General features: G+C 48.3%; 1 protein-coding gene across 1 annotated transcript; it reads left to right on the top strand.

Moving 5' to 3' along the window:
* Positions 1 to 13,550: 13,550 nt before the first annotated feature.
* Positions 13,551 to 19,652, top strand: MTG1 (mitochondrial ribosome associated GTPase 1). Its single transcript, XM_053451244.1, has 11 exons — positions 13,551 to 13,661; positions 14,895 to 14,961; positions 15,731 to 15,833; positions 16,791 to 16,871; positions 17,326 to 17,382; positions 17,881 to 17,971; positions 18,083 to 18,144; positions 18,231 to 18,327; positions 18,556 to 18,637; positions 18,778 to 18,890; positions 19,475 to 19,652. Exons 1-11 carry the CDS (start codon positions 13,577 to 13,579, stop codon positions 19,570 to 19,572), a joined length of 936 nt encoding a protein of 311 aa, XP_053307219.1. The 5' UTR covers positions 13,551 to 13,576; the 3' UTR covers positions 19,573 to 19,652.

The raw sequence follows: 19,652 nt of genomic DNA, 5'->3' as shown, positions 1-19,652 counted from the left end.
GGAAGTTCCTGAAGCTAAAGAACAGCTAAAGCTGGATCCCGAGACGAGGGAATGTTTTAATACCCACATGCGGGAGATGATTCGAAGTGGCTCGGAGATTCCTTCTCCTCCCAACCTCAATGATGAACATGTACAGGAGAAACTGCAGATCCTCCACCGAAGACTAGGTTTACTGCACCAGAGTGAGGAGAAATTGGGACACAAATTATCCAGAGGTAAACCTGCTATATCTCAGCAGCCTACCCCTCTGAAGAAACACCTACGAGATCTGCCTGTGGAGCCCTCAACCAGCGCAGACAGTGGGGTGCTTCTGAAACAACAGAGTGGGCGTGGGAAGAAAAATGGGGATGCATTACCCAGAGAGGAACCTGTTATGTCTCAGGAGCCTTCCCCTCTGGAGGAACATCTTCAAAAGCTCCCTAGGGAAAGCTTAAAGAGCTTAGACAGCCGTGAATCTTCACGCAAGACACATATGAGGTTCCACCCAACTCCATTATTGGATCCCGAGACGGGGGAATATATTCATAGCCACATGCGAGAGATGCTTCATAGTTGCTCAGATCGGCCACTTCTGGTCCAGAACTCTATAAATGCAACTGTAGTGCCCCCTGAGATACCTTCCCCTCCAGCAACACGTTCCATCAGCAGAGAACAACCCAACCCCAATGATGAACGTGTACGGGAGAGTGGGAAGAAATTGAGGCATAAATCATCCAGAGGTAAACCTGCTATATCTCAGCAGCCTTACCCTCTGAAGAAACATCTGCGAGATCTACCTGTGGAGCCCTCAACCAGCACAGACAGTGGGGTGCATCTCAAACAACAGAGTGGGCGTGGGAAGAAAAATAGGGATGTGTTACCCAGAGAGGAACCTGTTATGTCTCAGGAGCCTTCCCCTCTGGAGGAACATTTTCAAAAGCTGCCTGGAGAAAGCTTAAAGAGCTTAGACAGCGGTGAATCTTCACGCAAGACTTCACGGGCAGGACTGATGAAAACATCCCCGTCTCCTAATACCCACATGCGGGAGATGATTCGAAGTGGCTCGGAGATTCCTTCTCCTCCCAACCTCAATGATGAACGTGTACAGGAGAGACATAAATCATCCAGAGGTAAACCTGCCATATCTCAGCAGCCTAACCCTCTGAAGAAACATCTACGAGATCTCCCTGTGGAGCACTCAACCAGCACAGACAATCGGGTGCATCTCAAACAACAGAGTGGGCTTCGGAAGGAAAATAAGGATGTGTTACCCAGAGAGGAACCTGTTAAATCTCAGGAGCCTCTGGAGGGACATCTTCAAAAGCTTCCTAGAGAAAGCTTAATGAGCTTAGACAGAGGGGAATCATCAAGCAAGACTTCCCAGGCAGAGCCATTGAAAACATCTTCTCAAACGTCTTCCGAAACGTCTTCTGAAACGTCTTCCAAAACGTCTTCTCAAACGTCTTCCGAAAGGTCTTCTCAAATCAGTGAGTCCCTGACATCCAGACTCCTGCTTTGTCTGACGGACACCATGTCGACGATGTGCTACTGCTGTTGCACTGCACTGTTTGGATTTGGATCATCAAACAGTTCTGAGTGTTCAGAGGAAGATGGATTTTGAGAACAGACGGATGAAAAATATCTACCCTGTGCATGTTTCATTTTGGTTGTTGTATTCTGCTGAGAGGCTGTTCCAGTCATCCGCTCAGTAATCCAGAACCATCCAAAGCACAGAAAGTATGGCAGTTTTTCTGGATTTTCTGCCACTATTTACACTGCTATGTATATCTGTTAATAAACTGTAAATAGCATTTGAAATTCTGTTATGTGTGTTTGTAGTGCATCGGTGGCTTCACAGAACTGCCGCACCACCCAATAGGTGTCCCTTTTCATACCCTGCTCCAGGCACTCGCCCTCTGTCTATTCAGACATCCCAGACACTCCAGGTCCTTATCTTCTCTGAGGTCCTGACTCAAAAATACAAAAAACCCATGCCTGATATAAAACTAAAAACAGAGACCACGGAGATACATTTCTCTAATCAAAATAGCAATTCGTCGACACCCACCTATCATCCCCAGTTTTGATTCGTCCTTCACTGTGCCAAATGCTCTTTTCTTTCCTCATGTAATTCACGTATTGAGCAAATAAACAACAAATTAAAACACAGCATTGCAGGTATAGATCAAATGAAAAAGAAATACAAACCTTGTGTTTGAAGGTATTAATAAGTAACACATGAAACAGGTATGATGCAGGTATAGATCAACTGAAAAATCACAAGCAAACTCAGCAATGAAGGTTTAGGGCAAATCTATAATGCATGGTAACCCAAATTGCAGACATAGATCACAGGTCGCTCACCTCAAAGGCCAGCTCTGGCACGGAGAATACATCCACAGGACATGCCCAGAACCCAGATTGGATGTATAGGATTGGCCAATCTTCTCCCCAAACAGCCTGCCTGTGCTATAGACAAAAACAGAAATTAGAGACCATGGAGATACATTTCTTTAATCAAAATAAGAGTTTGTCGTCCCCCCGTCCCCCCATTAATCACCCCTAATGTCCCTTTGTCCCCTCTTTCACTGTGCCACACTTTTTTCTGTCCTAATGTAGCTCATGTATAGATCATACCAACAAAAAAATGGAAACACAGAATTGCCGGTATAGATTGTCATGGAGCTGGCTAGTCCGACCGACTACCTCCGGTGTCTTGTGCTCCCTTAACCTGGGACACCACACACTTTCCCCGGTTCCCCAGTCACTAGCCGAGACTCAGTGTAGGGTATAACATTAAGAACACTTTATTGGACACAGACACAGGTATATATATCCATATAATCACATCAACACACAGAATGAGATGTCTGAGTAACATAACCGCCCCCTTAAGATGGAACAAGGTCTCCCAGGAACAATAGGGGAGATAACGGGATTAGCCTCTGATATCTTCCACCGATAGTCAGGCTGGAGCCCTGGCTGGGCACCCTGTGGAGATAATCCTGTCTGGTACACATAGTGGGGCAGGTGGCTATTCTAGCCGCCCAGCAGTTCCAAAAGTAAAACCTGTATGTCCTGGTACTGGGCCTGGCGGTGTGGGCGGCAGAGGGCAGCTTCTGGGCAATAGGAAAAAGGGGTAAACATAGAAACTGGGTTCCAGGGGAATGGGTGTTTGGGCTGTATAATATCCACAGCGGTGTGCCTGAAGGGACGAGTCCGTCACAATGCTCCCCCTTGTGGAACACCTCGTCCTACCCAGCGCGCCCCCAATCGGGTCCGCTTGGGATCGTTCGAAGCCCTGGCACCCATCGCCTCCCAAACACAATCACCCCGTTAGCTCCGTTTGTCTGGACAGCCCATCCGCATTCCCGTTGAGCCTCCCTGGACGATACTGAATGGTGAAGTTGAAGAGCTGTAGGGCTAGGCTCCACCGTAATAACCTGCCATTGTCCCCGGCTACCCTGTTCAGCCATACTAAGGGGTTATGATCCGTAAGGACGGTGAAGGATCGCCCGTACAAATAGGGTTGAAACTTGCGGAGAGCCCAAACCAAAGCCAGGCATTCTTTTTCAATGGCGGCGTAGCTCACCTCCCGGGGAAGTAGTTTGCTGCTGATGTATGCCACTGGGTGTTCGTCGCCATCGTCTCTGACCTGGTTTAGTAGTGCTCCCAACCCGAACGTAGAAGCGTCTGTATGGACGACAAAGCCTTTGGATGCGTCTGGTGCAGCTAGTACAGGAGCTTGCACTAAAGCCTGTTTGAGTTGTCTGAACGCCGCCTCGCACTCCGGAGACCACAGGACTTGTCGGGGCAAACTCTTTTTGGTCAGGTCAGGGGTTTTGCAATAGTGCTATAGTTGGGGACAAACTTACGGTAATAACCCGCAGTCCCTAGGAACGCTAGGACCTGTGTTTTAGTACGTGGTACTGGCCAGTTGGCAACCGCCTCTACTTTAGCGGGCTCTGGTCTCTGTCTCCCACACCCCACCCGGTGTCCTAGATATTGGACTTCAGACAGACCAATGTGGCACTTGTCTGGCTTAATTGTCAGCCCTGCATCGCGGATTCTGTCTAGCACTGTCCGTAGATGTTCGAGATGTTCCCCCCAGGTGGCACTATGGATGGCTATGTCATCTAGATAGGCGCAGGCATACTCCTGCAACCCATCCAGCAGGCGGTCTATCATCCGCTGGAAGGTAGCCGGTGCATTCTTCATCCCAAACGGCATGACTTTAAACTGGTACAAGCCGTATGGGGTGATGAATGCAGACTTCGGCCTAGCCTCCGCGTCCAGAGGTATCTGCCAATAGCCCTTGCATAGGTCTATAGTGGTGAGGAACCTTCCCCCTACGATCCGGTCTAATAAGTCGTCTACCCGGGGCGTCGGGTACGCATCAGTCACGGTGCGGTCATTCAGTCGCCTATAGTCAACACAGAATCTGGCGGTGCCATCCTTCTTAGGGACGAGAACGACTGGGGAAGCCCAAGGGCTTACGGAGGGTTCGATGACCCCGAGATTTAGCATCTCCCTGATCTCCTGACGCATGCTTTCTCGGACAGCATCAGGGACGCGGTAAGCGGGTTGCCTTAAGGGATGGGGGTCTGTGGTCTCCACTTTATGAACCGCTGGGTGTAGCCAGGTAGAGATGAAAACATGGCTCGTCGTTCCTCTAAGATCTGGGTGACCTGGTCCTTTTCTGAGGGGGCCAGCCCTTCTCCTAGCCTAACACTTTCTAACTTTTCTGGGTTTCAATATCCCCTGGTAAGCCGGGCAGGGGCAGACCCTCCCATTCCCCTACAGCGGGGCCGCATATGGCGACCACCGCCTCCTCCCTTTCCAAGTACGGCTTCAGCATGTTCACATGGAAGGTCCGCTGGACCCGCTCATCTGAACATCTGGCCACAATATAGGTGGTGTCACAGAGTCGTTGCGTTATCTTGTAAGGACCCTGCCAGGCTGCCTGCAGTTTGTTTTGCTTGACCGGATGGAGAGCCAATACTTTTTGCCCTATCTGGAAGGTGCGATCCCTAGCCGTCCTGTCATACCACCTCTTCTGTCTGCCCTGAGCTCTCTGGAGATTGTCCTTCACTAGGGTCGTGTATCTCTGGAGCCTATCTCGGAGCCCCAATACATAGGTAACTACGGACGGGTCGTCTGTTGGTACCGTGCCTTCCCAGTGTTCCCGTAGGAGGTCTAAGGGGCCTCGAACCCTCCGGCCGTATAACAGCTCAAAGGGGGAGAACCCTGTGGATTCCTGTGGGACTTCCCGGTAGGCAAACAAGAGATGGGGCAGGTGGCGCTCCCAGTGCTTGTGCTCTGCAGGCAAAGGTCCGAAGCATCTGCTTCAGAGTGCCATTAAATCTCTTGCATAACCCATTGGTTTGCGGAGCAATAAAGGGGTTTAATGCCGCACAACTTCCAGAGCTGTTGGGTTACCTCTGCGGTGAACTGTGTCCCTTGATCGGACAGCAGCTCCTGGGGAAACCCCACCCGGGAGAATATTTGCAACAGCGCCTCCGCTATGGTTTTGGCTTGGATGTTGCTTCATGCTACAGCCTCAGGGTACCGGGTGGCATAGTCCACCACGGTAAGTATATATTTCTTCCCCGTGGGGCTTGGCTTAGCTAACGGGCCAATAAGATCGACTGCAACCCGGCTGAAGGGTTCTTGCACTATGGGCAGGGGTCTTAATTTAGCTTTCAGATGATCCCCTCTCTTGCCTACCCGCTGGCAGATCTCGCAAGTGCGCCAGTAGTCCCTAATGTCCCCGGAGATACCAGGCCAAAAAAAGTTCTGGGTGATTCTATACCTCGTTTTTCTCTGTCCTAAATGTCCGGCCAAGGGAATGACATGTCCGATGCGTAGTATGTCTGCCCTATATTTCTGGGGTATCACTAGCTGCGGCCTGGGCGCTTTACCAGTCTGTTTCCCCCCATCCTCTGCACTACGATAGAGTCTGTCCCCTTCCCAATGGAACCAGTAGTCGTCCATCCCCCCAGGCTTACTGAGAGCCTTCTGTCGGTACACTGCTAGGGTGTCGTCCTGTTGTACTTCCTTACTGGAGTCTGTCGGGGAGTCCCAGGTGAGGAGGTCGGGGCCAGAGTCAAGGTCAGTGGGTCTTACCTGGGTCTCTTCGGAGGGAGGTGGCTTGGTTTGTTGGGCTTGTAGCCGGGTGGTTACAGGGTGTGCTTCCGCAGGCTTGGAGGGGCCAAATGTGGAGGTGAGATGGCCTAAGTCGTTGCCCAGTAGAATTTCCTCTGGAAGCCCAGTCATGAGTCCAGATGCACCTGAGCCGTGGGGATTCGATATACTTTGCCCCCTGCGACTCGTACTGCCACAAATTTTCCAGTTGTTACCGGGTACTGGTACCCTCTGGGGATCCACCATGGTTAAGGTGGCTCCGGAATCACGGAGCCCCCTGGCCGCTTTTCCATTGAGTAACACAGGCTGGCAGTGATGATGGCGGTTGACCCCCGCAATGGCTTGTACGATGTCAGCCTCGTGGAAAATTCCCCAGTCTTCTTCCTGACCAACACCTTGAACCACTTTGCGCCGGGGCCTTCCTCGATATGGTCCCGATGGCTGGGGTTGCTGGGACAGTTCAACATAATGTGTCCCGTTTGGTTGCACGAGAAACACCTCTGGGGAATGGGCTGGCAGATACCGAGGGGCTGGCCGGGTGTTGGTCGATTTAGCCCGGCGCGTGTCCTGGTACTCATCTGCCTAGCTAGCGGCTTGGGCTAGGTCTCGGGGGTGACGGTCCTGGACATCAGGGGGAGTGTAGTTAAAAAACTGCTCCAGAAGGAACAACTGAGTCACCTCTTGGGCAGTCACTTCTCGGCTCCCTGTGAGCCAGTTTTGCACTGCTTTCTGCATCCGATGCCCCCATTCTTGGTACGTGTCTTTCTCCATCCTCCGCAGGCTATGGAACTTGAGTCTTTGTGCCTCCGGGGTGATGGCGAAACGAGCTAGTAATTGTTCTCGCACTCGCTCATAGCTGTTACAGTCCTCGTCGGCCACTGCTCGGTAGGCTTCAGCCGCCCGGCCAGTGAGCTTGCTGGCAAGGATGGTTACTTTATCTGCGTCTCTCACTTGTTGCAACAGACATTGCCGCTCGAAGTCTTGGAGATATCCTTCGATGTCCCCTCCGCCTCGATGAAGGATTTGAAAGCTGCATAGGGGAGCATTCGGCGGTTACTCGCCTCAAAGTGAGAAATCTCATCACTTTTCCCTGAAGAACGTGTTTGTTGGGGATACCTTAGCGCAGTCACCTCTGCTATCACCCGGTTCACTATCTCTGCGGGTGGATGGGGCCCGTAGCAGGACAGGCGGAACAGAACATCCCTCTGGAACTCATCCTGGTCTCCTGGGGTAACAGGGCCGGCTTTAGACTGGTTGTCCATAAGTTCCGCAATGAGGGTATCCCTGGTTTTGTTGCTGGCAACCTTTCCACGAGCATCCAGGAGGTCTTTCAAAGTATTCTGCTTATGTTTTAGTACCGCTGGTCCATACCCTCGTAGGGTGCTCTCCGTCTCGGCTTCTTGGTCTTGGTAGTGGTTTGGATGTCCCGCTTAGCTAGGAGCAAATCCCAAATCACGGAGCTGGCTAGTCCGACCGACTACCTCCGCTGTCTTGTGCTCCCTTAGCCTGGGACACCACACACTTTCCCCGGTTCCCCAGTCACTAGCCGAGACTCAGTGTAGGGTATAACATTAAGAACACTTTATTGGACACAGACACAGGTATATATATCCATATAATCACATCAACACACAGAATGAGACGTCTGAGTAACATAACCGCCCCCTTAAACTGGGGGATTCAGGTCTCCCAGGAACAATAGGGGAGATAACGGGATTAGCCTCTGATATCTTCCACCGATAGTCAGGCTGGAGCCCTGTGGAGATAATCCTGTCTGGTACACATAGTGGGGCAGGAGGCTATTCTAGCCGCCCAGCAGTTCCAAAAGTAAAACCTGTATGTCCTGGTACTGGGCCTGGCGGTGTGGGGGTAAACATAGAAACTGGGTTCCAGGGGAACGGGTGGTTGGGCTGTATAATATCCACAGCGGTGTGCCTGAAGGGACGAGTCCGTCACATAGATCAAATGAATTAGACATATAAACCTTGTGTTTGAAGGTATTAATAAATAACACACAAAACAGCATTGCAGGTATAGATCAACTGACAAATCACAAGCAAACTCAGCAGTGAAGGTTTAGATCAAATAAATAATGCATGGCAACCCTAAATTACAGACATAGATAACAGGTTACATACTCCAAAGGCCATTGCTGGCACCCAGATTACATTCACAGCACCTACCCAGGACCCAGATTGGACGCATAGGGCTTGCCATCTTCCTCCCCAAACAGCCTGCCTGTGCTATCTTTGCCCCAAACAGCCTCCCTGTGCAATCTTTGGCCTAAACAGCCTCCCTGTGCCATCTTTACGACAAACAGCCTCCCTGTGTCATCTTTACCCCAAACAGCCTCTATGTGCCATCTTTGCGTTGCTCTCCCACTCTGAGAACAAGTTCTCTTTTACCACCTGGGGAACCAGGAACCCAGCAGGGTCACGTGACGTGACATAACTTAACATGACCCTACTGCGTTTCTACTTCCTCTGTGCGGTACAAGACAGCAACACAGAGGTAAGGTGCCAGCCAGTGCAGAAGTAATTGCAGGGGTCGTCCGGGTCTTCAAAAGTGGCAGGCCTGGTCGTAGATTCTGCTGGCTCAAAGGGCAGCTGTTATGGACTCCCCTGGAATAACTGGGCCCTGTTTCTGCAAAATGGTCCCAGTAACTGATCACAGTGTGGATATCAATATGATTCGGCTAGGGAGATAACACTGGAGCTGTAGCTTAAGTCTCACAAGTCTCTGTACAGTAGGATTTGCTCAGACATAAGAACATACAGCAGAGTGAGACATACAAAGTCTTGTGTCTGACCCAATCCTACGGCACAGAAAGCCCCCTCAGAGCTGAGCTATAGCTCGTATTTATACCCCAAACTGAAACAGAAAGCCATGGTGCAGCCATTAGTATAATTATAGTGTTAAAGCGCCACGCATGCAGACAGTTCCCCTAAAGTCCAAATTAGGATCTCCTTTACCAGCCTATTCTCCCCTCTGCCCGCAAAAGCGGGGCAGTTACTTGGGACAACACCCTACAAATAGAGACTACCCTGAGAAAAGTTGGGACTCTTGGGTGGTATGCAGCAAGAGAGACACTCAAAAGTCAGGACAATCCAGTGAAACAAGCTTTAACAATAATATAATATATGGGTTTCTATGTATATATACTGTATATATATATATATATATATATATATATATATATTTATATATATAAATAAAGACTTCACCCCATCAACCATAACTGCCCCTAAATTAACCCTAAACACCCCATCAAGCGTAACTGCCCCTAAATTAACCATAAAGACCGCTTCATCCATAACTGCCCCTAAATTAACCCTAAACACCCCATCAGCCATAACTGCCTCTAAATTAACCCTTAACACCACATCAACCACAACTGCCCCTGAATTAACACTAAAGAACCCATCAACCATATCAATTTATTAGGTGATTTATCTGGAGTACATGCAATTAATTTGCACGTCACTGCTGACACTCACCGTAACCGTAATCTATAGATTCCTTAATACAATCCCTTAATAAAGTTATTTAAAAAAAAAAATAAAAAAAAAAAGCTCTTGCATCCCGTCCTACCACTTCATTTATGGTTGAAACTAGTTCCTATCCGGTAGAAGGACCATGTCCTTTACAGGGATAGGAAATAGCTTGCTCAGTGTGTGTGAGCTATTTTCTATCCAGCTAAATTACCTTTTGCCCCCTAGTGGTCAGGTCCTGTACAGCGATAGGAACTATCCAACTCATGAAAAGAGAGCTAGTTTCTATCCCTGTAAAGGACCTTTTGCTCCATCGTGGCCAGGTCCTGTTAATGGATAGGAACTAGATGGTTCATGGTGAGAAATCTAGTTACCATCCAGCTTAAGGACCCTTATCTCTCCAGCTCACACAGGTCCCTTACAGGGATAGGAACTAGACGGTTCATAGTAAGAAATCTAGTTTCCATCCAGCTAAAGGACTTTTATACCATCAGGTAACAATGGTCCTTTACAAGGATAACAATCCCTAGTTCCTATACTGCAAAGGGACTCATATCTCCAGCTCACACAGGTCCCTTACAGGGATAGGAACTAGACGGTTCATAGTGAGAAATCTAGTTTCCATCCAGCTAAAGGACTTTTATACCTTCAGCTAACAATGGTCCTTTACAAGGATAACAATCCCTAGTTCCTATACTGCAAAGGGACTCATATCTCCAGCTCACGCAGGTCCCTTACAGGGATAGGAACTAGACGGTTCATAGTGAGAAATCTAGTTCCCATCCAGCTAAAGGACTTTCATACCAAGGATAACAATCCCTAGTTCTTATACTGCAAAGGAACTCATATCTCTTGCTCACACAGGTCCCTTACAGGGATAGAAACTAGACGGTTTACGGTGAAAAATCTAGTTTCTATCCACACAGGTCCCTTACAGGAATAGGAACTAGACAGTTCATAGTGAGAAATCTTGTTTCCATGGTCAAAAAGGCAAGAAACAAAAAGGCAGAAACATTGTCTATTAGATTTTATTTAATCTAACCCGGTTTCATAACATACCCATGGATATTCCTAATAATAATTGTTGTGTTAATGGGTACCGACGTGTCCTTTTTATGACTCCAATTGTCTTCCATCTGTCCTGGATTAACACCTTAACCCTGTGTGGTCCCTAATCACCTGAGCAGGAGAAAGACACAGCCAATGGAGCCTTTCTTGGATATTCTCCCTTGTGTATGGCGGTCCGACGCACACAGCTGAGCTGTTCCCACTAGCTTTGCACTTGTCCGCTGCACAATACTCGGTGGGCAACAGCTTATGCCTGGCTCCTATTCCAAAAAGCCACCACCATGAGGACGTAATCTATTAATCTACCCACGTCACTAAAAAGTTAATGTTTTGTGAGTGGTTGAGATAGACTGTAGAAGAAGAAAACAGTGTTGTGACGGGACCGACCTGTACCCCGACTGGGTACTCCCGCCTAACGTTGCTTCCTCCTGCCGGGACACCAACAATTAGCCCCTTCAGCGCCAGGCAGAACCAGCGTTGTAGATAGAAGGGGGGCTTCGCTGCACCGGAGCTACCTTGGCACTGTGGCTAGCCGAAGCTTAGCTACACAGCGTGGTTATTGTCCTGAAAAGGACAATACAGGATCATATCAGCCCACCCCAAGCATCAGGCAACACTCATGTTGAGGTGAAAACAGGAACTCTCTTTATTTGGGAACAAAGGGGCATTTAAACAGTACAAGGGATTGAGTTACGTCCAATAGACACACAAGGGAATTGCGTCCAATAGACACAAGGGAATTGCGTCCAATAGACACAAGGGAATTACATCCTGCCCTCCTTTGCATATGACTGAGCATTAGCACTCAGCACAGTAGGGGGTCTCTACTGTAGTCTGTGTAAGGAGGGAGGGGGCAGGACATGTGGCACCTGGACAGGGTAGCAAACAAGGGGAACAAAAGCACACACCATAATCACAACATATACTGGGAGATGCAGGTATCACAAACAATAATTATTACAGACGGTACCGATTAACCCGGGGCCGTCACAAGTGTAAACATCTAGTTAAAGATAAAAAAAAAACAAAAAAAAAACCTGATTTTTAATTGCAATTCCAGATATATTACATGCGTTATGTTCATTTAATTATTCGTGAACATATATTATTATTATTACTATTATTTTGAAACATATACAGCTGTTGCTTTATTTTATCACATTCTCATATACATCGTGAAGGTCTCAATTACAGACATGGCATTTAGTCTATAACAAATGTGTCTATTCACTAAAAAATGATGTGCAGGAGAGTTGAGCGGAGGCGCGAGAGACGCACTCACTGAAACAGAGAGAGACAAAGCGAGACACACTCGCTGGCACAGAGAGAGACAGCGAGACACACTCACTGGCACAGAGAGAGAGACAGTCTGAGACACTCACTGGCACAGAGAGAGAGAGTCTGAGACACTCACTGGCACAGAGAGAGAGAGTCTGAGACACTCACTGGCACAGAGAGAGAGAGAGAGTCTGAGACACTCACTGGCACAGAGAGAGAGTCTGAGACACTCACTGGCACAGAGAGAGAGAGTCTGAGACACTCACTGGCACAGAGAGAGAGAGTCTGAGACACTCACTGGCACAGAGAGAGAGAGAGTCTGAGACACTCACTGGCACAGAGAGAGACACTCACTGGCACAGAGAGAGAGTCTGAGACACTCACTGGCACAGAGAGAATCTGAGACACTCACTGGCACAGAGAGAGAGAGACACTCACTGGCACAGAGAGAGAGAGACACTCACTGGCACAGAGAGAGTCTGAGACACTCACTGGCACAGAGAGAGTCTGAGACACTCACTGGCACAGAGAGAGTCTGAGACACTCACTGGCACAGAGAGAGAGAGACACTCACTGGCACAGAGAGAGAGAGACACTCACTGGCACAGAGAGAGAGAGAGACACTCACTGGCACAGAGAGAGAGAGACACTCACTGGCACAGAGAGAGTCTGAGACACTCACTGGCACAGAGAGAGAGAGAGACACTCACTGGCACAGAGAGAGAGACACTCACTGGCACAGAGAGAGAGACAGAGAGAGAGACACACACACACTCTGACACAGAGAGAGACACACGCTGACACAGAGAGAGAGACACGCTGACACAGAGAGACAGAGACACACGCTGACACAGAGAGAGACACTCGCTGACACAGAGAGAGACACTCGCTGACACAGAGAGAGAGACACACAATGAGAGAGAGAGAATTATTTCACGGATTCAAGTTTTCTTCTGCCTCCATAATATTCTGTATTTGCAGGAGTTCTGTTAAAGCTTCATCCTCACATCCCATGTTATTGAAAAAGAAACAGCAGCCCAGCACAGCTCATTTGCAGTCATTTGCACGTCCCGCGTTGCTGCTGCCGCTTCTTCTTCTTCCTGTAGTTCTTTGTACCATGTGACCAAACAGTCACATGGTCTGCTGACATCACCAGAGTCCTTCTACTGGGTAGGAACTAGCCGCTACCCTTCATTTATAACTTCCTATAACTCCGCTTACAACCCCCAGGGCAGGTGTATTAAAAACACTACCTCAATGCGATAAAATTGTAAAAAAATATATATATTATTTTAGTATAGCTTGTTTACATGCTATTATTCTTCGCAATGTCTAAATGAAAACACTATTTTTTTATTTAAAAAATAAAAAAAAATATTTGTGTGGGTTTATGAAACACAGAAAAGGGGAATCTGAGAAATCTTATGGTGTTTGGGCTACTAAACCCTTAGAGCCTGAGAGGGTTAATATCTGGCGCCGTTTTCGGTGCCGCTCAGAGAGGAAAGCGGAACCTTTTGTGCTGCTCGTGTTTCCCGGGGGAAGCATTTAGCGGACGGTATTCGGTGCATTTTTTTGTTTCTATACATGTGTTATTCTCGGTGCAGTTTAGGGTCGGAATGAGGCTGTCGCTGCTGCTCCGCCAGGGCTTTGACTTCTCCGGCCGGGAGGTGGCTCACTGGTTCCCGGGGCACATGGCCAGAGGTGAGCCTGGCTGGAGGGGACTTCACTGCTTATAGCATACCTGCTAACAGTCCCAAGGCAGTCCTGAGTCCCCCCTCCCCCGTGATTAATTCAATCAATATTTAAATTTATACAAACTCCTTATCAGCAAATACACTATGTATTGAAAAATATTTTTATTATTATGGAAAATAAGATGCATTTTATGTCACCAAATGTATGTGATTATTATTTATATAGCGTGTGTGTGTGTTTGTGTAATCAGTCATTGGCCTCGTCTTAGATTCAGGAGCCGTATGCCTATCCTGTGCATGTTTAAATCCCCGCGCTGTATTAGCCTCTACCACCTCTGCTGGGTGGCTGCTGAGAAGTTTCAGAGCTGTTGGTGCAGCTGCCCTCCCTCCCTAGTCTGATTTGCTGTTTGAAGCAGCCAATCAATAGCAGGAATGCGCTCCATGGGATACGCTTGCCACGCTTGTTGCCAGGGGTCTGAAGAGACCCCCCTAACGGCAGCTGGCGGCAAGTATTGGGGAAAGGGGGTACATGGGGGCCGTGGATACTCCAGACCCCCCTCTCCCTGTGTATTTGCAGATACACCCTATGTGATGTCATCACGCACATGTGCATGGTGTCCCCCCCCCCCGCGTCAGTGCTTGACCTTTGACAAGGGTGGGGGGAGGGGCAAAGGGTATATGGGGGATTTGTATAGGGACAAATTTAAAGGGGCCGCACAGCTATCATATGCATTGGTGGGCTGCAGTGTCCCTTTAAACCTCTTAGGGGTGCCACTGGGTTGGAGAACCCAGAAAGTGATTGTAATAGCATACCTACCAACACCTGAAATGGTTAATGGGGCGGGGGTATTTGTCTTAGGGGGTGTGGCCAGAGGGGAAGCTTTACACCCTTTTTAGTTATGTGACTTTTGATAGCTATCTGTGCAACTGAGTGGGATATTTAGAAGAAGAATCATGGGTTATTTACCCCGTTTAATGAATAAAGCCCCTTCCTGCTGTTTCTATACACATTATCGGGGCTTTTAGGGCTGTAGAACCCTGCGATCCCCTCATACCCAGCAAACATTCTGACCTCTTAGAAAAGAGGGGCATCAAGGGATTAAAGAGGGGCCATCAGGGATTTGAGGGTCCTATGAGGGACTGACCAAGCGAAACAGGGACACTTGGCAGGGGTGGGAAGGGTCAGATGGGTCCCTGCACCACAATACTCGCTAACTACTTTTCGATGCTTGGTCTGCAGGTCTCAAACAGATGAAGGCCAGACTCCGGAGCGTCGATTGTATAATGGAAGTCCATGATGCCAGAATATCCTTTTTTTATTGCAAAAAAGCACTGATGTAGAAGCTGCAGCTTCCCCTCCTCCGTAGTCTGATTCTTGCCGCTGCTTGAATCAGTGGCAGGAAAGTGCTCCTGTTGAAATCAATGGCATCGATTTCCACACATGCGGTCAGGGGTCTGAGCAAACTCCCACCCAACAGCAGGAGTAAGGGTAAGGGGCCAGGGTGGCCCATGCGGCCACTTGTTTGCCCCTTTTAAAGCAGCTAGGTGTGGTTAATACTGATGAACTCTCACACACACTCTGATTGATCCCGCATGCAGGAAGTGACATCACATCCACTTCCTGCACGCTGGATCAAGCTGCACACAGCAAGGAGGAAGAGACGCACCTGCACGTGTGGTTTGCTCTGGGACAAAGACAGCAGAGAGACGTTTGGGGCATTGATAAGCTGTTTGGGGGATAAAGATGGCACGGACAAACTGTGTTGGGTTCACTGACTGGGACAAGGGTGGTGTAGACCAGCTATTTGAGGACAAAGATGGCACAGACATGTTTGGGGCATTGATAAGCTGTTTGGGGGATAAAGATGGCACAGATAATGCTTTTTGGGAGACCAGTAATTCCCAGGTTCTCCGTGACACCATGGGAAGCTCCCGGATAAACGCGTATAGAAGTTATCTCTGTTAATTCAACAAAGCACCTTATCCAGCATTCCTTCTACCAGTTCGGTCCATCTACGTCACCAGTATGGCGTCTGTTGGGTCCAAAATGGTGTATTTTCCTTGACTTGCTAACATCCCTTTGTCTGGACGGAACCCCATTTTCCGGGAGAGTTTGGGAGTGAAACCTCATCTGCTCGTACTCAACAAAATGGACCTGGCGGATCTCGCCCGGCAAAACGTAAGCGCCCGGCCACAAAAATTAGGTTCATATTTGGTGACCCTGTTACAGTAGAGGGCACTGGAAGTCATACTGAAGAAGAAGGTCCTGCTCCTACGAGCTTACGTTCTATGAAGAGGTTAAACGGGGGGTATTGAGCGAGGGTGGCTTGATTGTAGTGGGGGTAACAAGGAGAGCTCGGTGGTGTTGAGATCTTGCTGATGGGGAGGATGGTTTCTTTAGCATGCATGTTGTATGCTTCTTAGTGGGAGCCTCCCATGTGGGGGGGCCAGTGAACGTCTTCCTCTTCCATCACTCCAGTTGGCTTAAGGGACAGTTTAATGTCCTATGCATCCTCCAGCCGTTGAAAAGCAATATATTACTTTTGGGCAACAACCACCCCGTGCTCCTGTTTTCTTGCTACCGATTGGCAAAGAACTGGAATGTTCTTCGCTCTTGTTGACCGAGTGCTGGAGCTGACTGGTGGCGAGGCAGCAGGGCACGTTGGGCTACAAAAAAAAAAAAATCCTGCAATGTACAGAAATAGTTTAATGTCACTGGCAACCCTACTATAGAACCACGCATATTAGAGTACTCTGATGCAGAAGAACTGCCCTTCTCCAAGGTCTAACAGTTCATGCCACTGATTGGCTGCTTGAAAGAAAGTTCTGGCGCTGATTGGGCGTGGGTATATTGCATGTATATTCTACATAATCCCCTCCCCCCTTTACAGTGCATATGATGTCTGGGGTGTCCCTTTAAGTAGATGGGAGAGGAGGCTAATGCATATGGAGAGATTCTGCATGAATTAAACCCGTTAAGAACGCCGTATTGTCTGCTTCTGCTAATGTGTGTCTGGTCGGGGCTTTATTGTAACGGTGCTGTTCTCTAGTGTAATGTGCAATGTCATCAGTGTAGCCGTTGCGAGCATTCTATTGCCCCGGTCTACCTAACGTCGTGACTTGGTCTCTCTATCAGGAGGTCTATGGACAGCTGAAGAAACAAGGAGTAGAGAAGATCATTTACACCGACTGCACCAAGGACGAGAACGTTAGGCAGGTGACTTTCGTTTGTCCTTTTTATACATCAACCTACCAGATTAAAATAAAAAATGTAATGCATAATAGCTCCGTCGTCCCTTTAATTTTTGGTGGCGTCTCCCTTTGCCCCATCCACCACCACTCAGCTTCCCCCCCCCCGCACACAAGATGTGTTCGGCCCGATCAGATGCGCGTGGTCTACTCCTAGTCGGTTGTTGTTTTTAACTTCCTGTTCTCGGGATCGTAGCTCACTTTCTAATCTTGTTTAATGCCATGACATGGCAGGTACGTCATTGGTCATTAACGTGCCTGGCACGTCGTTGGTCGTTATGGGGTTAAAAACTGCCCCGTTTAGGGTTTTTTTTTATGCTCTACCGATGAGCTTAGTCTCGTTGAGACAGGGACATTGTTCAGTGTGATGCTCGGGTTAATGTTATGATGAAAGCCAAATCTCCGCTTCTTTTGTGTTCCAGATTGTGCCAGCAATCACAGAGCTGATTGGATCGGGACCCAGGTTCCAGAGAACAGAGGTACATAGTTGGGTTTGGATTGTGCACAAACCTGGCCCCCCCGAAAGTACTTAAGTTCTGAATACTTAGTATGAGATAAAAGATCATAAGAAAACCCCTTTTTGGGGCATTTCGGACGAGGAAAGCTGACTGAGATCCCTTAGTCCGCAAACCATTAACCATTTTAGCCGTCCTCTTCTGAACTCTCTCCAACATGTCGATATCGTTCGGAAGATGACGTTTCTAGAGCGGTACACCAAACACAGTGATTGTGCTTACAGATTAAAATTATATATATGTGAAATAATGTCTAAAAATCTACAAGGTCTTAGTAAAGCCATGGCCCCTAGCCATGCCTCCACCTACACTCCCTAAAGCAAGAGGTTCCCCTTGTGGCCGTTGAAAATGTTGGGAGGTACAGAGTAACTCTTATTACTGTATTTGTGGAAGTATTGGCGCCGTAACACGGCACAGGAGGCAGAAAGTCCTGAGGTCGGTTCTGGTGCTTGTCTGTTTCAGAACCTAGAGTCCTCCATTTTGGTTGTTGGCGTCCCCAATGTGGGAAAATCGTCCCTGATAAACTCTTTGCGAAGGCTCCATCTTAAGAAAGGTATGTGTCCGTTTCCCAAAATCTTACGAAAGTCCATTAACCCCCAATAATGCCGTCTTTCTGTGTACTGTATAGACCCCCGGCGCGTTTCTCATATACTATGTTCTCCAGGTAAAGCTTCCCGAGTTGGGGCAGAGCCAGGGATCACCCGCGCCGTCCTTTCCAGAATTCAGGTTAGAATCAGGTCCAAGGAACAGGTCCAAGATTTGGTACGGCCTCCACGCCTGCTCTATTGAATCGTATTGATTTGTTCCCGTAGGTGTCAGAGGAGCCTCTCCTGTACCTCCTGGACACGCCCGGTGTTTTGTCCCCCCGCATTGAGTCCGTTGAGGCAGGGATGAAGCTTGCATTATGTGGTAACAAGATTTAAGTGGTTCTGTCACTATTCCCTCATTCTTGTATTTGTGTTTACAGATTAAATAAGCTATATAACTTGTTCTCAGGATCAGCAACTAGTTATCCCTCATCTGTTGTTAAGTTGGCCTCTGTAAGGCTGTAGAGCAGTAGAAGTGAGAGAACTTATGAGGGCAACGTTTTAAATGGTTATAATTCCCATAATAAGTGGCTTCATGTTTCCTGTCCAGGTACAATTCTTGACCATTTGGTTGGAGAAGACATAATGGCTGATTATCTTCTCTACACACTAAACAAACATGAGCAGTACAGGTAAGGGGGGGGGATGTCTATACCCAACTATACTACCAGCGCTTCCTCTCCACCAACATGCTCTGTAGCACAGTACAAAATGGTAGCATGTAAATAAATGTTCTGCTGCTAGTACTTTGTCATTGTGGCGTTCTTTTTAGGTACGTTGAAAAGTACAGCCTGGACGGCCCGTGCCCTGACGTTGAGACTCTACTTAAAAGGATAGCCCTGAAATTAGGCAAGACCCAGAAGGTGAAGGCCATCACTGGGGTTGGTAGGTACTCCAGAACTTCTGAAATATGTAGCCATTCCTCATAACTCGCCAACAACTGAAACGCCAGGATTTTAGGGTTTATTAACCCCTTCCAGAACTTTAATGTAGGGGGGGAGGGAATCGTCATAAAAAATGGTCCTTAAAAACCAAGGACATATCTCCTACGTCATAGCGTAGTAGCTTTACAGAGGTTCCGCTAGAAACAATCTCTGGAGCTTAGAGGCTCATGCGCAGTCTGCCAAAACCATGGGGAGGGGGAGCCCAGGAAGTGATTTACAACTTCCTGCTTGGGCTGCACAGAGGGATCATGGGCAATGGAGGGACATTTGCAGGAGATGCCCTGGCTACACCTTCGGTTGATCTCGGAGATGGAAAATAGAAAGGCCTGGGGCGATGGTTTATAGTGGTGGGTTAAGTGATATTTTATGTGGGATGTGAGAGTTCCCCTTCAAGTTTCAAAGATCTTAAGAATACGTCTCGGCCGGTTCTGTGTCTTGAAGACAAGTCCTCCGAATGCTCAGCGCAGATTAAGATTTTCCACCCCCAACACCACGTTTTTCAAGCCTTCATTCTGTCTCTTCAAGGTGACGTGACTATGACCGTGCCGAATTACCACGCGGCCGCTTACGACTTCATACGATCGTTCCGAAGAGGTGAACTTGGAAGAGTGACTCTGGACTGAAATAATGGCCGGGCGTCTCTAACGCGAGAAGACGACTCGACTACCAAGATGGTCCTCTGTCTGCACCATTGTCTTCCAGG

Source organism: Spea bombifrons, chromosome 11, assembly GCF_027358695.1.
Source record: "Spea bombifrons isolate aSpeBom1 chromosome 11, aSpeBom1.2.pri, whole genome shotgun sequence".
Classification (NCBI taxonomy): domain Eukaryota; kingdom Metazoa; phylum Chordata; class Amphibia; order Anura; family Pelobatidae; genus Spea; species Spea bombifrons.
The sequence above is the reverse complement of the archived record's forward strand: the minus strand, read 5'-3'. Positions and strand labels throughout refer to the sequence as shown.